General features: G+C 39.8%; 1 protein-coding gene across 2 annotated transcripts in view; it reads left to right on the top strand.

Moving 5' to 3' along the window:
* Window positions 1-20,140, top strand: part of SNX25 (sorting nexin 25) — a 92,959-nt gene that overhangs the window by 36,383 nt on the left and 36,436 nt on the right. For both annotated transcript variants that reach the window (XM_064449606.1, XM_064449605.1), the window contains exons 4-7: window positions 2,987-3,159; window positions 4,031-4,217; window positions 10,084-10,154; window positions 19,827-20,017. In XM_064449606.1, the coding sequence (XP_064305676.1) occupies window positions 2,987-3,159; window positions 4,031-4,217; window positions 10,084-10,154; window positions 19,827-20,017 (622 nt within the window). The remainder of the gene's footprint in view (window positions 1-2,986; window positions 3,160-4,030; window positions 4,218-10,083; window positions 10,155-19,826; window positions 20,018-20,140) is intronic.

Below are 20,140 nucleotides of genomic sequence, written 5' to 3'. Positions count from 1 at the left end.
ATTGTTGGCTCATGGTCAGCTTGTTGTCTGTCAGCACTCCCAGGTCCTTTTCAACAGAGCTGCTTTCCAGTAGTTCAGCCCCCAGCCTGTATTGATATGTGGGGTTGTTCCTCCCCAGGTGCAGGACCTTGCACTTGCTCTTGTTGAATTTCATCAGGTTCCCCCCAGCCCAGCTCTACAGCCTGTTGGATGGCAGCACAGCCTTCTGGTGTATCAGCCACTCCTCCCAGCTTGGTATCATCAGCAAACTTGCTGAAGTTACACTCTGTCCCTTTGTCCAGGTCATTGATGGATATTTTAAACAGGACTGGACGCAGCACAGACCCCTGGGGAACACCACTAGTGACAGGCCTCCATCCAGACTCTGCTCCATTGATCATGACCCTCTGAGTTCTGTTGTTGAGCCAGTTCTCTGTCCACCTAACTGTCCACTCATCCAACCCACACTTCCTTAGCTTGCCTGTGAGGATGCTATGGGAGACAGTGTCGAATGCCTTAATGAAGTTGAGATAAACAATATCCTTGTCGACCCAGCCAGTCTCACCATCACAGAAGGATGTCAGGTTGGTCAGGCATGATCTTCCCTCGGTGAATCCATGTTGACTGTTTCTGATAATCTTCTTGTCCTCTACATGCCTGGAGATGACCTCCAGGATGAACTGCTCCATCACCTTTCTGGGGATGGAGGTGAGGCTGACTGGCCTATAGTTTCTCAGGTACTCCTTCTTGCCCTTTTTGAAGATTGGAGTGACATTTGCTGTCTTCCAGTCCTGTTCTCCATGACCTTTCAAAGATGATGGAGAGTGGCTCAGCAAGAACATCTACCAGTTCCCTCAGCACTCACAGGTGCATCCCATCAGGGCCCATGGATTTGTGAGGATCCAGTTTGCATAGGTGATCTCTGACCCGATCCTCCTCAACCAAGGGGAAGTCCTCCTTTCTCCAGACCTTTTCTCTCACTCCTGTGTGGGCTGAGATGCCTGAGGGCCAGCCTTAGCAGTGAAGACTGAAGCAAAGAATGCATTCAGTAACTCCTCCTTTTCTGCATCCTGCATCACCAGGGCCCCTACCTCATTCAGCAGAGGGCCCACAGTTTCCCCAGTCTTTCTTTTACAGCTGAGGTGTTTGAAGAAGTCCTTCCTGTTATCCTTGACATCCCTTGTCAGATTTTGTTCCAGGTGTGCATTGGCCTTCTTTGTCACATCTCTGCACACCCTGACAACACTCATATTCTTCCCAAGTGGCCAGTGCCTTTTTCCATGTACTGTGAACCTCCCTCTTCCATTTGAGTTTCTCTAGAAGCTCTTTGGTCATCCATGCAGGTTTCCTGGCTCATTTGCCTGACTTCTTCCTCCTGGGGATGCACCAATCTTGAGTTTGGAGCAAGTGGTCCTTGAATACCGAACCAGCTTTCTTGAGTGTAATGTTACTATATAGTATAGCGCACTATACCTGTCCTAACTGCAGGCCTGATGTACTTTCTTTAAGTTAGGAGCCTAATTCTTTCACCAAGAGCAAAGTGAAACCAGCAAGAAATTTTGGATTTATTCCATCCATTAGCATCCAGCTTGCATATCCCTTTGAGTTATTGTGTGAATGATAGTGAATGTCTTCCGGCAGGCTGAGAGCCATTCTGGCTGCGAGTGTTCTGCTCCTTCCTGAAGCTGCATCAGAATTAGCTGAAGGCAAGGGTCTGACTCCCCCAAAGGCAGGCAGCATGGACTTTCACTCTGAAGCATTTAGGGTGATGGAGGAAAACTGACTTTGTTCCCTAGTTTTGGGGTTTTTTTTTCTGTGGTGTTTTATTAGTATATAACATGATCATATTCTAGCTTCAGCCCGCTGATCAGAGGACTCAGCTTGAGGCAAGTTCTCTCTTCTCTGAATGGTTCTGTGATCTTTGCATGCCTGAGATGCTCAGATCCAAGCAAGTGTTGTTACTTGATTTGGCCAAGAGGTGACTCACCAAATCTGTGAACTGGCCAAGAAGTGACTCGGATGGGACTTGGAAGACCTATCAGCCTGAGCAAAGCCTAAAGTCCAGGGCATCTCACTCCCTCTGGGGTGAGCATGGTGCCTAATGGGCTATTGCCCCAAAGGTGGGGCTGCACACACACGCTGAGCCCCTATAGTTTCATGCTTTCCACTTGCATGCTTTATATACCCCACGGACACTGGTAACAATACAGTCAGTTCTCACTTGCTGAACTACTGAGGGGACTTGTCCGGCCAAGTTTCTTTGTGCGTTGGGAGTCAATTCACCTTTCTCTGCCACCATGATTCCACCCTGTCTCTACATCTATGGGTGTTTCTTTTTAATCATTTTTTCTAATTTGGTTTTCCACTTACAGTGTAGATGGCTGATGATGCCATGTCTGTTACTATATAGGTATCTGGCACAGACCAATTTGATGCAGCCTGCAGGTGGCAAGTTGAAAACAGACCAGTTTGGTACTGGCAAATAAATCTCCCAGTAGATAAGGAAAGATGGTGACTTCAGTATCTAACAGGTAGACCTGTTTCTCAAACTAGATGTGATCCTAAATCCTCTGCTTAAAGCTTTGGGTCTATAATTAGTTTGCTGCACAGGAATGTATTTGCTTCAGGAGTTTGTCTTGTTGATTGTTCTGAAAAACTGGACAAGATTTCACTGTAAGTTCAGTGATGGTACAATTGTTTTTTTATTCTGAGAAACGTTTTTCCTCCCACTTGCTGGGCTCTCTCTATTTGATACAGTTTTAAAATACTGTATTTCTGTTTTAGCAGGTGAAGACATTGACAGGACAGAGGAGTTTGGAAATTTAACATCATTAAGAAAAATTAGCAGGTGTTGAAAGATATACATTGTTTTGAAGTGTTTATTTACTGAAGTTACCTACCAGATAATGGATTTTGGATAGCTTATCAATTAGTGACTACTGATGATACAAGTGGTATATAAGTTCGTTCTTTCTTTCCTCTCTCTCCCCCCCCCCCCCCAATTTAGGCAGGAAGATCCACCGAGACCTTTTTTGCTACACCCATGCTTGAGGAGCTCTGATGAAGAAGTAAGATTCCTGCAAAAATGTTCTCAAATTCTGGTGTATTGTCTCCTACCCTCAAAGGATGTCCAGTCTGTCAGCTTGCGCATAGTCCTTGCAGAAATACTTGCAACAAAAGGTAGATCAAAGATCAGAGATGATTAACCATTTGCAACTGTACAATATTAGTAGTTACAGACTTCATTATGTATAAATCTTGATGCTCTGCATCAATTAAATTCTGAAATTTAATTTCTGTGATAACCAGTAAGACACTTCATACAAAATCATACATGTACTTACTTGACTCTCCTGACTTGATGCCAGGCTGTTCAGCACCTTTCAGGATAAAACAGTTTGTCCATTCCATTCTTCTGTTTTTTTCAGAGGAACACTTTTGCAGTCTTCCAAGGCATTATTTTTAGTGATTGTATGAGTAATTCTGGCCTTTTGTATTTTATTCAGATAAATAGAATCCATGGACTGAAGGATGTGATTATAACTGAATCACGATACCAGATTTAATTAATTGTTTTAGACTTCAATTTATCCAGTGTGTTTTTTTAATTGTGGGTTTTCTATTTTGCTTTTTATTTTATCAGCTACACTTTAATCTGATTATAAATGCACTAGTCATTTTTTATGTCACTGAAGTAAAACTCAGAAATGATGAAGTCTCAAGTACATTATGTGATTCAGTTTACTTTTCATTTATAGTGGCTGTAATGTCATAGCCTTCAAGGCACACAGCAGAAGGAACAAAACCACGTGGAATTTTCCAAATAGAGCTCAGCTTTGTCAGTGTACATCAATTTGTGTAATAGAATAAACAAACAGTTTTATCAAGAGGGTACATCCAATCTCAAATGTACTGTGTTGTCCAGAAGACTGGGTTTGGATTTTTATCAACTTGCGTATTTATTTTTGCCTTTTACCTGCAATTTTCTTTTGAAGGACAGCAGTTATTCTTCAGCGTAAGGATTTTGTTTTAAAATATTTTTCCTCTCCAGTACTGAAACCAGTGGTGGAACTGCTGAGTGATCCGGATTATATTAACCGAATGCTACTCAGCCAGCTGGAGTACAGAGAACAGATGAATGAGCATCAGAAGAAAGACTACACATATGCTCCTTCGTATGAGGAGTTCATCAAGCTCATTAACAGCAGCTCCGATGTTGAGTTCCTGAAACAGCTGAGGTATTTAATGTTTCACTGCAGCTCATTCAAAACTAAACATGCTTCTTTTGCCAGCCCATTACTGAGGTTTGAATGAAGTGCAATTTTACTTTTTAAATTCAATTTTAGATATCTTCTTTTGGTGAAGCAGAGATAGTAAGGATTATAAGCCACAACATTTGTTAAATCTCTAATATAGTCAGCTTTTTAGTTTGGTGGCAGAGAATGTTTAAAAAAATCCACTTAGTAGTATACTGGAGATGATTGTATTGTTGAAAGGCATACCAGACCTGTCTTTACAGCTTGCCTCTGTAGCATTGGATGAAATAATATGTTGAATTTCCACTAGTGTGTGGTTATCTCCTCATTATCTTTGTGTAGTATGGCTTGCTATGGTCATCTAGTGACTGTGAACTATAGTGACCTTATAGACACTGGCTGTTCAGCTCTCAGCTGAATGATGACCTCAGCACAGCAGGGTCATCACTGCTGTGATTCTGTGATGTGGAACGAGTTCCAGCACATTTTACCACTGGATCAAAGGGTTTTCTGGACTGTGGAGGGAGATGTTTCCCAGTTGCATCCTCCTTAACCATGTCAATGAACTATGAAGAATTCTGTAAAGTCCATAAGAAAATGCTGAGCTCCTACAAATCATGAATTTGTTTGATGTTCCAGTTCTCTAATGCAAATAGCACCTGCTCACATTCATTCTAACCCTGCCTCCCCACCCAGTCCTCATCCTCCCTCCCTCCCTCCCTCCCTCCCTCATAAGATCCCGCTTGCATCTTAAGCCTGCTTGCCCAACTACAAGATGTTTATGTTTGCCTTATCTCTATAGCTGAGCTGTTTCTCCTCTGATTTCTGAGGTAAGAGGAAGGATAAGGAACGAGTGACTGGAAAGCAGGGAGCAAAGGTACTACTGTTGTATGATCTCCCTAGGTGTCCTTGAGTTGGTTTTGGTGAGCACACCAAAGCTCTGGAGGACTGCTGAAGCCATTTCCAGAGTGCTTGTCCTAATCTGTTTACCACCAGCCAGAACTGGTATTTTTTCCTCTTTGCTGACTCCCTTCAATCACCCCTGCAGGTCAGCTTTCTCTCTCCCTGAATGGCTGCAGCAATATCTGAGAGACACAAGCACATCAATTCCATTTGGTGCACTCTATGTTGTCTGTTGTGACCCAGACCTTCTATTAGACTTGGCTTGATCAGGCCAAGCGATGGTTTACCAAGATGGCGTATGTGGGCTGCATAAATAACTTCTTACTTTCTGTTGTTCATCTCTCTTGATTCTGAAACCACTTGCATTTCTGAGATAGGAAAATGCATTTAGGTGATGGTGAAATGATTTTGTTGCTTGGCTACTTATTGTTCATCTGCTGTAAAATTTGCTCTTTACTCTGGGCCAGTATGCCTTTCCTGAGAGCAGAAATTAGTCTCTATTAGACTCGTATCTAAAACCTAATTGACATCATATTTATTAGCATAATCACACTAATGGATCTGCTTGTTTCAAAAGCAACCCAACTCTTCTGTTGTTGTTGTTTGGGCACATTAATGTTCAATGTGCTCTCTTTTTAGCTGATAGGTCACTTTAAATCGTGCTCTTCAATATCAGAGAGCAAATTTGCTTTATGAAACAATGTGGTTTTGCCTGCACTTAAGATTTTTTTTTTTTTCCTTTCTAGCCTGTGGAGTCCAACTACCATAATCCTGAAATGTGTTCCTCTATAGCCTATTGTTGATCAGTCTGAGCTGATCAGTGTTTGAATGGAAAATGTCTGAGAAAATATATCTTCTTTTCAAAGAGAAATAGTATTTTATTTTGGAGGCAGCATTGTTCTTTCCTCTGTTTGTATAGAGCTGCTCTCTGGGAAGGTGGTGAAAGAGCATTCTCCTGTGGGAGGAGGGATTCCTGTTCTGTCCCAGCACTATGGGAGCACCTAGAGAGAGATGGACCAGCCCTTAGTCATCTCAAAGTTATGTACCAGGGAAAGTTTACAGATTCATGTCAAGGAAACCAAACAGTGGCCCTATATGGATGAAAAAAAAAAAGCTTGATATTTTAGATGAATTAATAAAATGGTATTTCAGGTTGTAATTCACAACAGTGATCCACGGGGGAGGGGGTGAATCTAAAAGAAATGTAAGAGGAAGAAACAAATAAGCCATTGTGCAGTTATCAGTGAGAAACACGGTTAGAGTCTGGGGGTGATGGGATTGAGGAGAATGCTTCCAGTTTCCTTCCTACAAGAGATAAATTACTGGCATGTTGTTCTTAGAGGTTTCCCAGTTAGATGCTATTCTGGGTAATAATATTCTGTTTATCAGAAATTCCTTTTCTTGGTTTTATTTAGAAATCAGTTTTCAGTGCCTGTTCTAAGCTAGTGCATGGCATTCATGAACTGTAAGCTTCCTCCTATGACTCTTAATGTTGCCACGTAACATCTTGGTAAAGAACAGATATAAGTAGTAACAATTTTCTGTGTAGGCTTAGATTTGAGGGAAAATTATCCCAAGGCACTACAGTTGCTGGGAAACTAATTTTTTTTAAACACCCCTTCCATGCTTTATCTTTGCAGATTAATTACTATCTGTTTACTAAAATAAACATAAAATACCTTTCTCAATGAAAGAGGCATGAGGCACTGATAAACAATTCCTCAGAGTTTTGGCTGACCACAGTCAAGAACGCTTGGACTCCTAGGTGCTCCTTGATGCACGCGACATTACACGAGAGAAGTCCCATAAGGCATCTATCCTTCCAGGCTGATTTCATTAAAAGCATTTTGCTAGGTTTTCTTGTGCTTAGTACCAGGTATTTGTTATGGGGTAAGTAGGGAAAAATCCTCAGCTGGATCAGTGGAAACCTGTGGGTGAAGGGGGGTGGTGTTCTTGGCCAGGAAAACAGAAGAGTGGGAGGCTCTGTGTGTTGGATCTCCTTGTAAGAAAGCATACCAGCTTCCTGCCTTGCAGATAGCTCTCCCTGAAAGACTAGTAATGGTACTGGGGCTTACGAAGAAATATTGTATTGATTTTCTGCATTGCTTTTATGGAATTTTTTTTTTTTTTAGAACTTATTTAAATGATGCAGGAGCTACTTATTAATTTTGGAGATAGTTTTGGATTCACAATTTGTTAATATCTACAGTGGACCTCTGGCATTTGATCACTTTATCTCTTGGCAGAAATTCTCTGTATTGCTTTGTGGAAAAGTCCCTTTCATTCTTAAAAGGGATGTTTGGGAAGCTGATGTTTGTTTTCATAAAAAGTAATTCGCTGATTTGCGAGGAGCTACTTAGTCTTCCCCTGCCCCCCCCCCCCCCCCCCCCCCCCAATACCTTTTGCTTTCTGAAAATTTGGATTTGGGGGTGTGTGTGTGTGGAAATCCCAAACCAACAAAACTTCCAGAGAAGGGACCATTTTATGGTTCTCTGTGAAAATCTTTCAAAGTCATTCTTCATAATGTTTACCTTCGTTGTTGATTGCCATGAAGGGAGGCAGAGTTTTATTTGTTTTATCAAGTTTCCACAAAACGTGTTGTCCCTATTTCTTTGAAGAAGAAAGTTATACAGTGAAATTTCACCTTCATTTCCCCTCAGATTTAAAGTATCATGGATAAATTGGAAGTCTGCTACAATAAGGAAGAAAAGATTAATTCTTCCATGTCAGATGTGAAATAAATTTACTTGCTCTGTCAGAAGAAGACTAGAGATAAAAGACAAGTTAAAAAGTGATAAGGAAATAAACTGGTGGATAGTTTTCAGTCTGCCTTCAAGATCAGCATTATGTTTATTCATTTATTTATTAGTATAGCAACAAAAGGTCACGATGCAATTCATGGTAAGAAAGACCATTATCGCTGGCTGTCATTTTTTTACTTAAGAAACGAAGGATAGGGATTAATATAACAAAGAATAGGGAAGAGATAAGAGTGGGAAGATACAAGTAAGGTGGATGTGAGCCCATGATTGGTCCAGTTTATCAGGTACAGCTCACTTCTTGAAAATAAAATTAATACATCACATTTAAAGCTTCCTTAGATGTTTACTCACCAGCACCCCAGAATGAGTGGCAGCTAGAATATTTGGAATAGACCTGGGGAGAAAGGGTCATGGTCTGGCAGCTTAGTGTTCCTGTGGGGCAGTGATGTACAGCACTGTCATGGATTAGTAACAGCCAGAGCCCAGTTCCTAGGAGGAACAGGCCAAATAGTACCTTTAAGGATGTAACTTGAAGCATCTCCCTTACTTAGGGTAATATAACGAGGAACAGAACAAAAGAGATGCTGTATTACAGTATTGATAATGAAAACATGTAAAACCAGGAATGTAAACATATGGGAGTAAATTTAGAAGGAAAAATGTTGCAAGGTAAAAGTGGAAGCTACCTTCCATGCCTAGTACTTACTTGATTGATTGTACCTTTTTTGATAAATTCATAATGGTCACGGTTACATTAAAACACCTGAGTGAGGTGAATGAGTGTTGTTTATGACCCATTTACAGATGACATAACCAAAGGCACCAAAAGTCCAAGTGCGCTGCCCAAAATCATTTAGGAAGTTTGTCTGAGCAGGGAATTAACTGTGGGACTTCTACGTGCCAAAATACCACCCTCACTTATGGGGCTGTCCTTCCTCTGAAGGATTGGGAAAGAATGGTGGTGGATGGAAACAACCAAGGTACAGTAATGGCAGAAGGAAATAGGGTTAGAAAAATTAAAGCTTTGCAAACAGGTTCTCAGGTTTCAACTTGGTAGTTGAAGAAGTTGGGTAGAATAAAGATTACTGCAGAAAAGAAATTAAATAAACCCTGGAAGTGGAGTCGTGAGCATATGCTGTCTGTGTTAAAACTATACATCTATACAAAGAAGCAGAGACAATCAAAATCCTAAAAGAGATACAGGAGGCAAGAGGTGTGGGGGGAATTGAATAATATTGGTGAAAGTATAGATGGAAGAAGGGGTATTTTAAGGATCGTAGTCTGTCTTAAACAGCGAATAAGTAGTCACGGAAATAGCAGACTTCCCAGGAGGCTTCAGCCTTCGTCTGCAAGTTAACTTGACATGTGAGGTTAGGGAGCTCCTGCAGGAATGAGTTAAATTCAGTAGAATACTTGCTTTATTACCAGTGTTAATAGCTGCCAAAGTAAAGGCACTGAGTGGAGTTTGAGCGTTTGTTATGACCAGAACTGTGTTTATGAAAGATTTAACTGGCAGTCATTTTCTCTGAGTGCATAGTGTCTGTTAGTTACAAGATCGGTTTTACTTAGCTAATGTAGTTAGTAAACTGAATTTTGTCTGCCATTATGTGTAGTATAGTTTTAGGTGGTGAACAGGTTTTAATTATTCCCAGAGTGTTTTACTTCCTTTAGTGTAATACTGTTTGGTAGGTTGTTGGTTGGTTTTTGGTTGTAGTTTTTTTTGTTTTGTTTTTTTCTCCTAAGTTATGTGTGTTCCATATATGTATTGAGTGCATTAGCTAGAAGAACCTTACAGACAGCTCTTTGCTTTTGAACTCCTGCAGATAACTTTATTTACTTTTAATGGTAAAAGCTTGGCTTCAGATTGTGTTCACTATTATTAACTGGCTGTGCAGTGCCAGCAGTTGAGAGAAGGGGGCAGAATTATTGTTAGCTGGATATTTTCCTTTTGTTTCAAGATAAACTTTTTTTCTACTCTACTCCATATGCACACTGCTCCTTAGGTTGCAGATATACTGAGAAACTATTCTATTTCCAGGTGAGGAGGGAGTGGAAGTGGTTTGGGCTTTATTAATTCTTAAGTGTGCTGTATGAAGAACACATTGTAAAAAAAATTAACACCATGTTTTTTTCTTCTCTCCTCTCTTCACCCGTATCCCCTACTGTTTTTAAAACTTTTAAAGGTATCAGATTGTAGTGGAAATAGTTCAGGCAACCACGATCAGCAATATTCCCCAAGTGAAGAGGCAGAAAGGTAAGATTCCATTTTGTTAAATCACATCTGTTGTTTTCATTTTGAAAAGCTGTCTGAACTCCCGACATACATATGCAATCAGTGTGTGTGGGATTCTTAGATTTTAGGAATGCTATGCTTTCAGTATTTCAGTTCTGTTTAATTTGTCTGATTCTTCCAGAAGCTCCCATGGTGTGATTATCCCCCTACCTCATCTTCATCTAAGCTGATGGATCATGAGAAAGGTCATATCTATGATGCATTTATTTTCAGAATTGCTGCAACTAGGATTTTTGGCATTACAAATTCGTATGCTGAGAATCTTGCTTTCTCTTTCCTTTTCATACAATCCATTCTTCAAAGTCTCAGTCTGTTCTCCTTTCAAAACACAAAAGAAGGAATGATACAGCATAATTGTTAGACTTTATTTTGACTCTTCATTGTATTACATTTTTGTGTTGCAATACACAGTGCTCTTAAATCCTTCTGTAGTGTTTTGGCAACACCTGCCTTTTAAAATGCACGTGCATCTTACATTTGTACTTATAGTTATTTTATATACTGCTTTTTATGGTTCTCAAAATGTACCAAAACTGTGGTATATCTTCAGGAGATTTTATTGGTGGCAAACTTACAGACCAGATTTTTCCTTGGACAGATATACTTAAGGAATACTAAAGAGTAATAAAAAGTAATGGACAATATAAGTTAATTTGACTGTAAACAAACAAACCTAAAAGATCTTGCTTTTATATTCTCATGTAATCTTTATCTGTCGGGCTAAAAAAAATTCCTTTTCTAGCTCCTTGTATCACAAAAGAAGGCTTTTAAAAGTGATTCAGGTGTAACAAAAAGTGCAGAAACAGAAAATAAACACACCATGGTGGGGAATCTTTGGTCAGTTTGGGGTCCATGCTCAAGTCTCTGAGAGTAAAAGGCTGTCAACATTGATATACCTTTTGCTTATATTCTAAAAGAGAGCTAGATGTGCATTCGTGTAGGATAAACTGCTTGTGTCAAACCAAGGCAAAAGGAAAAGTCGCCATTGGTTTTGCTTGAGTGTATATTACAGAAAGAGATATTGATATTTCTCAGATGCAAGTGAATGGAAAACCTGTTTCATAAAGTAATAAAATGAAAACAGGGAAGTTAACTCTGAGTACATTACGAAAAATCAATCTTGCTATGCGTGTATTTCCATTTGTGCTGGCATTGGTCTTTGATGTGACAAGAATTGATTTGGGGAATAATTTTATACAGTTTAGGTTCCTACAATTAATTACTGTCTCTCATCTGTCTCATTTGGGTTTATCTAGTTAACTATCCACTGTTCTAAACCGTGAACAGAAGATGTTTTACTGAAGCTACAAGTGTCTGGTACTGCAGAATATGTATAAAAAGATTATTGCTATTTATTTTGCCAAAGTAGATCTGGTTCCACGTACTCCGGTGAAGTTGGTTCTGCATTTTTATGGGCTCTTGACTTTAACCTATATTTAAAAAAAGTCCAACAGAAATGCCACTAACTGGTGCACTGAAGTTTTGTGGTAAAGTATTGACTTTTAGTATTAGTTTAGTCCTATGGCAACCTTGTATGTCATTTAAGAGTTGATTACTACTGCTGGCTATACTAGCCAGTGGGGCAGTTCTGGCTAAACCTTTCATTGAATAGCCAATGGTTATTCACGTTGTGCCTGAAGAAAGAAGTGATGTGTGTTGCTTGACACATATGGAACAATATGTCCAACAGAGGCGTACAAAACAATCTTGCTATAGTTCATGCAAATTTAAGGCAGATTTCTAATGTATTTTGAGTTATTTCACTAAGGTTTTCGTTTACCAAAAATTTTCAGGCTCAGTCTACGTACAGTAAACTTTCAGAGGGCTGTCACAACTGTAGAGGGTTAAGATCTTGTTCTGAAGGCTTTTTTGTGTCTTGTTTTTCCTGAAGTAGATGGAGACATTTTTCCTAATGTAGTAATGAATCTGACATGTTCCTGAATTTTGAGAAGAAATGATTAAGGAAAAAAAAGCTGTGCTACCTTCCTTAAAACAAAACAAAGCCAACAAAAAAACCCTGCACAGCTCACTGCTGATATAAAGATTGTTGAACTCTTATAGAACAGACTACCACATTACTTATGTCACCTTTTGATGTTTCCCTTTCTGGATGCCACAGCATACTGCTGCCCCTGCAACAGCTGGATTTCATGCTGAATAACTAAATGTAAGCTTTATGCAAAATGGAAGTGTGTTTGCACAATCTCATTCTATTTTTCCCTTTTCAAACCTTCCCTCAATACCTGCTTCATACCTGTAATAATGTGTGTGAGCATGGGTGTTCGATGTTCATGACAGTCTCCCCTTTCCTGCTAGTAAATGAGGTCTTGCCTCTTATGTCATGGGCATCTCTTAGCTTTGATTCCAGGCTGGTGAGAGACAGTCTTACTGGTAGCTAATTCCTTTTTCCTAGGACATAGTTGAGTCCTGAAAACATAACTGCTCTTTAGTGCCCGGGTGTTCAGCTGGAGCAGCTGAACTTTGGCTGGCCAGCACTCTGAGCCTGATATCTGCTTTCAGACTGCAAGAGTAGAGCAAGTGTAGAAAATATGTACATGGATACAGTCTCAGCCTCCATCAGTTTGAGGCATGGGAGCTTCCTGAGGCAGCATTTTCAATAGAAAAAGGTACAGCAACAAATGTGAGGAGCACTGAGTTCAGCAGGGGTGGCCAGCACCCTGCAGCAGTGAGTGCTTAGCTCCTATCTAAGCAAGTGTGGTGCAAGTGCATGACTAGCAATAAATGCGCTGGAGCAGGATTGTGTACCTTTACTATTGGTTGAGGAGACATAATTAAGTCTCTAAAACTGACCAAAAATATTTTGTTTATAAAAAGATAGGTGTCTATTATTGATGGATGAGTAGCCTGAGGACCAGGTTTCAGACTGATGACTTCTCATATAAGCTACAGTTGTCTGACTCCTTTTACTATTTTATCTGGTAAGACCGAAGTATATATTTAATTTTGGTGCCTGGGGAGTTGGAGAGGAAGGCTCGTTCCTCAGCAAGGACAGGGTTCTTTACACTTGATTTAACTAGTGTTGGTGCCACCTATCGGCAAAATATTTAGTTGTTCGGACCCTCTAATAAAAGCAGAAAGTATTTTAAAGTACTTCTAAACATCGTTGTGTCAAACCCTCTGAGTAAAAAAAATGGCATGTTATAGGGTCTTTTTTCTTTTCAGATTTCTATCACTTGAATCTTCTGGCATGTGAGCATAGGAGAGCAAAAGAAAACATACAAAAGCATCTGATTCGTATTAAGCAGTAAGTTTTGCATTTGACTCCCTGAGAGAGTCAAATGTCCTAAAAGGTTGAGACACAAAATAATTTGAGAGGTTCACAGTATGATGCCTGTTGTGGGTGGATGATGTAACTTGGGTGGCCAGGAGAATTGCTTTTGGTCATTGCTAAAGCTCAGTAAGAAACCTAACGTAGCATTACTGTTTTCAGAGGTGTTGATGGTTTATTTTTGGAGCGGTGCAGGCCACTGTAAATAGAAGCTGTTATCCTGCATGCTGACACTGCGATACTTCCCTCATTTACACTTGCACAAAACCGCTGAGTGATGTGTAGGTGTATCTGTGCTGCTTCTCTGACCTGTATCCTCCTGTTGTATCTTCTTCTAAAATGGTCAGGATCACTCCATCAGTGAGCGTAGGAGGAAGCTTGGGTTTGGGGGGGTGGGGGGTTGGTTGGTTGGGTTTTTTCTCTTTTTTCTCTTTTTTACTCATCTTTGGTTTTTCTTCCTTTTGGTATTTTTGGAGTGTGCTTTTCCTTACAGTCATGTGTGCTCTGGTTGGAAGAATCATATCTTTCTACATCTTAACTGTAAAGCTTTCTCCTCACCTTGCCTTTTGATAAGGATTCCTTGGAAGTACTGAACCAAATTTGAGCTAAACTTTAGGTATTTTAGGTTTTTTTTGTTTTGGTTTGTTTTTTTTTACAAAATCTGTGTGTTTAAAGATTTGGAAGGACTAGAAATGATTATCTGAAAATGTTTACTGCATTTTGATCTAGTAAAGCAGTTTGTAAGAGGACAAATAATCAGGCATTGTAGCATGAGTGAGAGAAGACCTGAGTTTCTAGAAGCAAGAGTAGATCTTAATTTTCCAAAGAAAAGGCTTCAAAAAACAATCATGAAATAGTAACAGAAGTAAATTGGTATAATAATTTGATGTTTGCTGCAATGTGAATAAGAAACTGTTTAAATACGTTGTCTTTGTGCAAAACAGAGCAAATTTCTCAACAGATTTTGTGGTTGTTTTTTTCCACAACACTGTAAAGGGATTTGTTTGATTTGCCTTCTAATTTTCTGTGCCCTCCACATTTTATGTGACTTCACAGCATGACTGGAAACCACCCTTGGATGATGGGATAGGACAGGACCATTTTTCAGACACCATATTGTAATCTGACCCCAGGGTATCCCTGTTGAGAAAACTGCCCCTTTTCAAGTTGGGATTGTGAGACAGATTGAATAAGCAGCCATTTCTGTATGGAGAGATCAGCTGAGTGGCAGTAGATGATTTGTCCTGCTGAGCGTTCCCACTGTGCGTGTAGATGTCCGCCTTTATAAGCGGAGCTGACACTGGTACAGAAACAGAACTGGCTGTGGGCAGGGTTAGGTACTGTGGTTCTGAAAGAGCCTTGAATGTTCAGCTGTAAAAAAGGAACTTTTCTTTTAGAAACTGGGGCTCCAAACTGACTTAGGTGTGTGGGTTGTGATGTGTGGGTTTTGGCAAGATGATAATTTGAGTGAAGTAAAATGGATACTTCTGCATTCCAGTACATTACAGATGCCATCTAACTTAATTATGACAAAACTGTATTATCCTCCCCCATCCTCAACACAGGGATAAACACGCATACGCAATTATTTTTGCATAGCTTTTTGGCAAGGCTTAAAGAGCTAATGTTATGCTTGCGCATCGTGCTCGAGCAGTATGCGTGGAGGGAATCCTTGTGGATGAAGGTGAAGGTTACAGTGACTCTGATCAAGGTAGACTTGTTTATTTTGATTTGTAATTTTTCAGACAAGTTTATAGAGGAAGTTCTTTCTCCTCCTGAGATTCTTTGTGTGTGCTAGTGATGGTATCGCATCTTGTCCATGGTTGGTTTGGAGAGATGCCCATCAGTGAAGGAGGGAGGGGAGGAGTGACCAAAGGGAACACAGGGACCTACAGACAGAGGCGATATTTGTCAGATATTATTTTATTGTATAGTACAATGTACTATACAATGTACTAAGTTACTCCCATGTTCAAATTTTTCTTACTGCCCCTTTGATTTTTGTTTTGCTCAGTGGTGGCTGTGACGTGGGAGGCTGTGTTGCACTACGTATTGCTAATGATCAGTGCCTAAATTCTCTATGATCTCCCTTTAAGTCCCTTCCCCCAGATCTGTTGCCTGAAGTGTTTGAGATTTAGCACTTTTTTACTCATTCTCTTGTGTGACCACGTTAGCTGGTTTTCCTTTTGCTTCTGCCATGGGCAGTAGAAGAACTGTGTGTACTGTTCTTCTCAAACTCTGGCCTGCTCTTGAACAAATACTTTTCCAGGCCTCCATAGGCTGTGAAAACATGTAATTCAAAGTTTCTGAAAGTTCAGAGAGGTCTGTAATGATTGGTAGATTATATATAGAAGGTTATGGTTACTGTTTATATGAAAATGTTAAATTCATGTTTGCTACTTAAATGCTTCAGCGTGGCACTAAGTAAGCACTGCATGTGCTTAACTCGGCTCTCACAGAAAGTCTTGCAAAAATGCATAGTGTGTTGTGCATGTGTGTAGTTCCTTCAGCAACCAGTCAGATCAGTCAGTGCTGTTGTACGTGCTGCCAGGTGTCAGGTATCTGTAGTTCCTGAAGCTGTAAAGGAACAAGAAGTTGCACTTTCAGTTTTAATCATGTTTTTGCCATGTGATTTTGCAGTTAAAATGAGAAATCTTTGTTTTAAGCTGCTGCTATCAAAAGTTCATGAAGTACTACAATGCGATCTAGTTTGCGCTTTAAGCAGGCTTTACATATGTCTTCATATACATTATTTTTGTTGTATCCTTCGCTGTGGTTTATGGTAGTAAAGTTTGTGTGGCATTTGTTGGCTTGACTAGAGCTTGCAAGGTCCAGCACTCTGAAAAACGGATGGTGTGAATATGTACTGCAGTTTAATGTAGTTATGCATATAAACCTAAGTAGCAAGACTACTTTGTTTGGTTTGAGGAATCCATTCTCCGAAATGTCTTTGGGTTTGAGGATCTGCTCCTGGCCTAGTTCAAATCAAGGTAGTTATGAGTGATTCAGAAAAAAAATGTGGAAGCTTTGTAATAAATCACTGTAGATGTGCCAAAATGCACGGAATAAAAAAGATAGCACAGCTTTGCTTGGTAAGCTTGAACTCATTTGGACCATTTGCATTTAAATGTTGTTCAGTGCAAATTGAATTATCCACAGCTGTGGATCGATAAGCAGAGTTTGAAATTCTGCTTTTGGTACTAATTGCATTCGGATGCCCTTGGGAAGGGTGCACAGTACCCTCTGGGGTTTTGAAGTTTCTCCATGGCAGTACGTGTCTGATAAAAATTTCCTCTGGTAGGGAGAATTATTTTGGAGGAAGCTACTAAAGGACCGTTTGGTCCTTTGGAGATGGAGGCCCCACTCAGCAGTTGCTGGTAAACATGTATGCAAATCATATGAGGAGTAAGTGCCAAAGAAGCACCTCTGTTGTCTTGCTGGTAATGAATTATTTTGTTTTTAATGACAATTTAAAAAATCAATCCCCAAACTGTAAAGTTGTTGCTAGTTTAAAAAGATAAATAAAAATTATCCAAAGGATGCATTTTCTTTCCTTGTGTTGTGATAAAACAGTGTCTTAGTAGCATGTATCGATGCCTTTTCCATTTCTTGGAGCTTGCTGAAGGGTATGTGAGCAAATACAAGCCTTTTCTTTTGTAACTTTATGGTTTAATTTGGTTTATGCAGTGATACCTGAATGTAGTGAACATCTTTGCTGATATTGAGAAATGGCAAAAAAGGCTTTTTATGTCTCAGTCCATTTGGAGAACGGATTAAAAAGATAATTTCTCTTTATAGCTTAAGGTATCTTTTTGATAGGACTTAATATGAAAAAAGCAGAGGAGTTTAGATATGAAAAATCTGAGAATTGTCAAAAATCTCAAAAGGAGTTTAGGGTTAGGAAAAAAACCAATGATATTCCTAACCTTCCCCAGTTGACATGAATGCTCTGCCTGATTTCTATTAGCTTATCTTTCGTACTTTGAAAGAGGGAAGTCATGGTCAGTGTTTATCCACACTTCCATGCTGTGTCTCTCCTGCACTGCTGCACGTTAGCCACAGTCCATGCTGGGCTGCTCTTCATCAGTCTCGTTTGTTTGTGAAGGCACGCTGCTGCCAGGCTTTCATGGTGACTAGTCCTGTTTATCCATGGAGCAGGAACAGGCTGGCAGTGTGATCTTCGTCACCCTGCCCCGAATGTTTCTTTCATGGAGTGGTTTCTTGTGCATATGAGGAGCTGAGCGAGGCAAGTGTCTTTGGAGGATCTTTGCTAAAAAGTAATTAATCACTGGAAGCAGGTGGGATGTAGGTATCATTAGTCTCTCCTGGAGGCCTGCTGCAATTACAGGATAAGACTTCAGGTAAAGAAGACATGCTTCCTTTGAAAACCCTCCAAGAATGCCTTATTTTCACTAAGAAGGCTGCTTTTGTTTTAAGAAGGCTGAATGATTGTTGCATGGCACTGGTCATGGGCTTTCAACGTGTGGGTTTTCAGGTGTGCATTTTGAGCCCAAAGTATTTAAACTATTGAGAGAATTGAGAACTTCTAAAAATCATCTTAGAGTGAATTGCAGGAGGGGCAATGTTTTAATCCTCACTTTAAACTACTGTCCATGTGTTTGTATTAGCTATAAATGTTTTAAATTGAGGGGGAGACCTGTCTTGTCCTTAGGGTCTTTTCCTGCCTCTGTTATTCTCCTTTCTTTTCTCTCATTAGTACTGGTACCTCTGGTCAGCGAACTGAAACGCTAAATTAAATGCTCTGTTGACTTCCCTGTGGTGATAACATGCTAGGAAAACAGATGGCTTATTTATTTTTTTCATGGTAAACTCATTTTATCATTTGCTTCAGCGAGTATCATCTCTGTAGTTCACTATTATATCACAGTTCAGATGCATATGATACCCATTAAAAAACTAACAGTCTTTGAATTGGGGAGGTTCCCTACTAACATACATAAATACATGCAGTGAATAAAGTGAGATTAAAAATATGGGAAAAGGTACTAGGAGAATATCTGTACTCACATTAAGTGTAGAAATTCAGGTTGCTCCTTGTACCTTGAGTTGTCCTTCAGTATACAAGTGACAAAACTTAGTCACATGCAGTAGTTACATGTGGCTTTGAGGGGGAAATAAAAGAATGACAACAGCCCTAAAAGGAGAAGGTACCTTAATGTATTAGAAATGTTTTTAAAATACCTATTTTAAGAAGTTCCTAAGAGATTTCCCTTTTTTCATGTATGCATTCACAAACCTAGCTGTCTGTTTCTTTCCAGCAACTGTTTTGAAAATGGAATACTGTTTTCATCTACCTCATTTTACTAGCATTTGACATTTTGAAAACATTGTAGAACAGATATCTTTTTCTTCTTTTTTTTTTTTTTTTTTTCTTCCCCCTGAGCAATCAATTAATCCAGAGCCAGTACAAGCCAGGTAGTTTGTTACCAAGCTCTAGATGCAGCCTGCAAAAGCAGGAGTATTATCATTGAACAAGAGGGAAATCAAATCACTGTGTAAATGTGAATCAGTTGCATCCTGCAGATATAAACCAGAAATTATTTCCATGCAGAAGGGGTTTTTAGTCTGCTTTACCTGCTGCTTCTTTTTCTAGGGCCTCGTAATTAGCTGAAGGGCGTGGAATGTAGAATACACAAATACTACACTTTTTATTACCAAGTCTTACTTAACTGACTGTCATCTTCCTATTACTTCACTATTTAACGGTACTGTGCAGTCTTGTGTGGCATTATAAGATGATTTTTTTTTTAGTCATCTGACTATCTTGAGTGAGCTTTGGCCAGTGGTGTTGTCTGGAGAGGATACTGTATGATGTTCTGTTCACATCAGGCTCAAGAAGTCTGGATTTGCAAATGAGATGTGTAGGAGCGTGTGATGCTGGGCTGGAGGGGATTGAGTCTAGTCACTCATGACTCTAGGCAGTCAGTGTTATATTCAGTAAGGTACATAAGCCATCAGCTCCATGTGTTATTGTGCGCCATGGCCGTAGGTAACTTCTTAACTCCACCTGATAAATGTACAAGTCTCGGGCCTGGGTCTTGCAACAAGCTATGGGAAGAGAGCTGAGGGAGGTGAGATTTCACTGGACACTTGGATATGGATTTTTTTTTTTTCCTGAACTGTTTTATATAAACCCTTGGGGTATCATTGGAGAATGTTTCAAAATCATCTTTCTGTTTCAAATACAAACTTTACGGCATCTGTGCTCATATGCATAGTTGATTCCTGAATGACAAATGCTTTGATCAGGCAGGTTGCAGAGGCAATGGTGCAATGATATTTTCGTGTTGTAAAAGACTGTCTTTGATTTGCTTTATTCTTAGATTCAAAAGGAAAAGAAACTGCGGCAATGAAAGCTGACCTACTGAGGGCTCGCAATGTGAAGAGGTATATTAATCAGCTGACAGTGGCAAAGAAGCAATGTGAGAAGAGAATAAGGCTCCTGGGAGGGCCTGCTTATGATCAGCAGGAAGATGGCATTTCTGATGAAGGCGATGGCCCTCAGAGTCAGAAGGTATAAATTGAATAGCACATACATCGTCTGAAGGTCATTCTAAATGTGTTAGCACTGTTTCGTGTTAGCCTCCCTGTGATTAATCCCTTCTTTCCCCCAGGACTCAAATATAAATTAGTTGCT

Source organism: Phalacrocorax carbo, chromosome 4, assembly GCF_963921805.1.
Source record: "Phalacrocorax carbo chromosome 4, bPhaCar2.1, whole genome shotgun sequence".
Taxonomy (NCBI): domain Eukaryota; kingdom Metazoa; phylum Chordata; class Aves; order Suliformes; family Phalacrocoracidae; genus Phalacrocorax; species Phalacrocorax carbo.
This window is presented reverse-complemented; position numbering and strand designations above follow the sequence as displayed.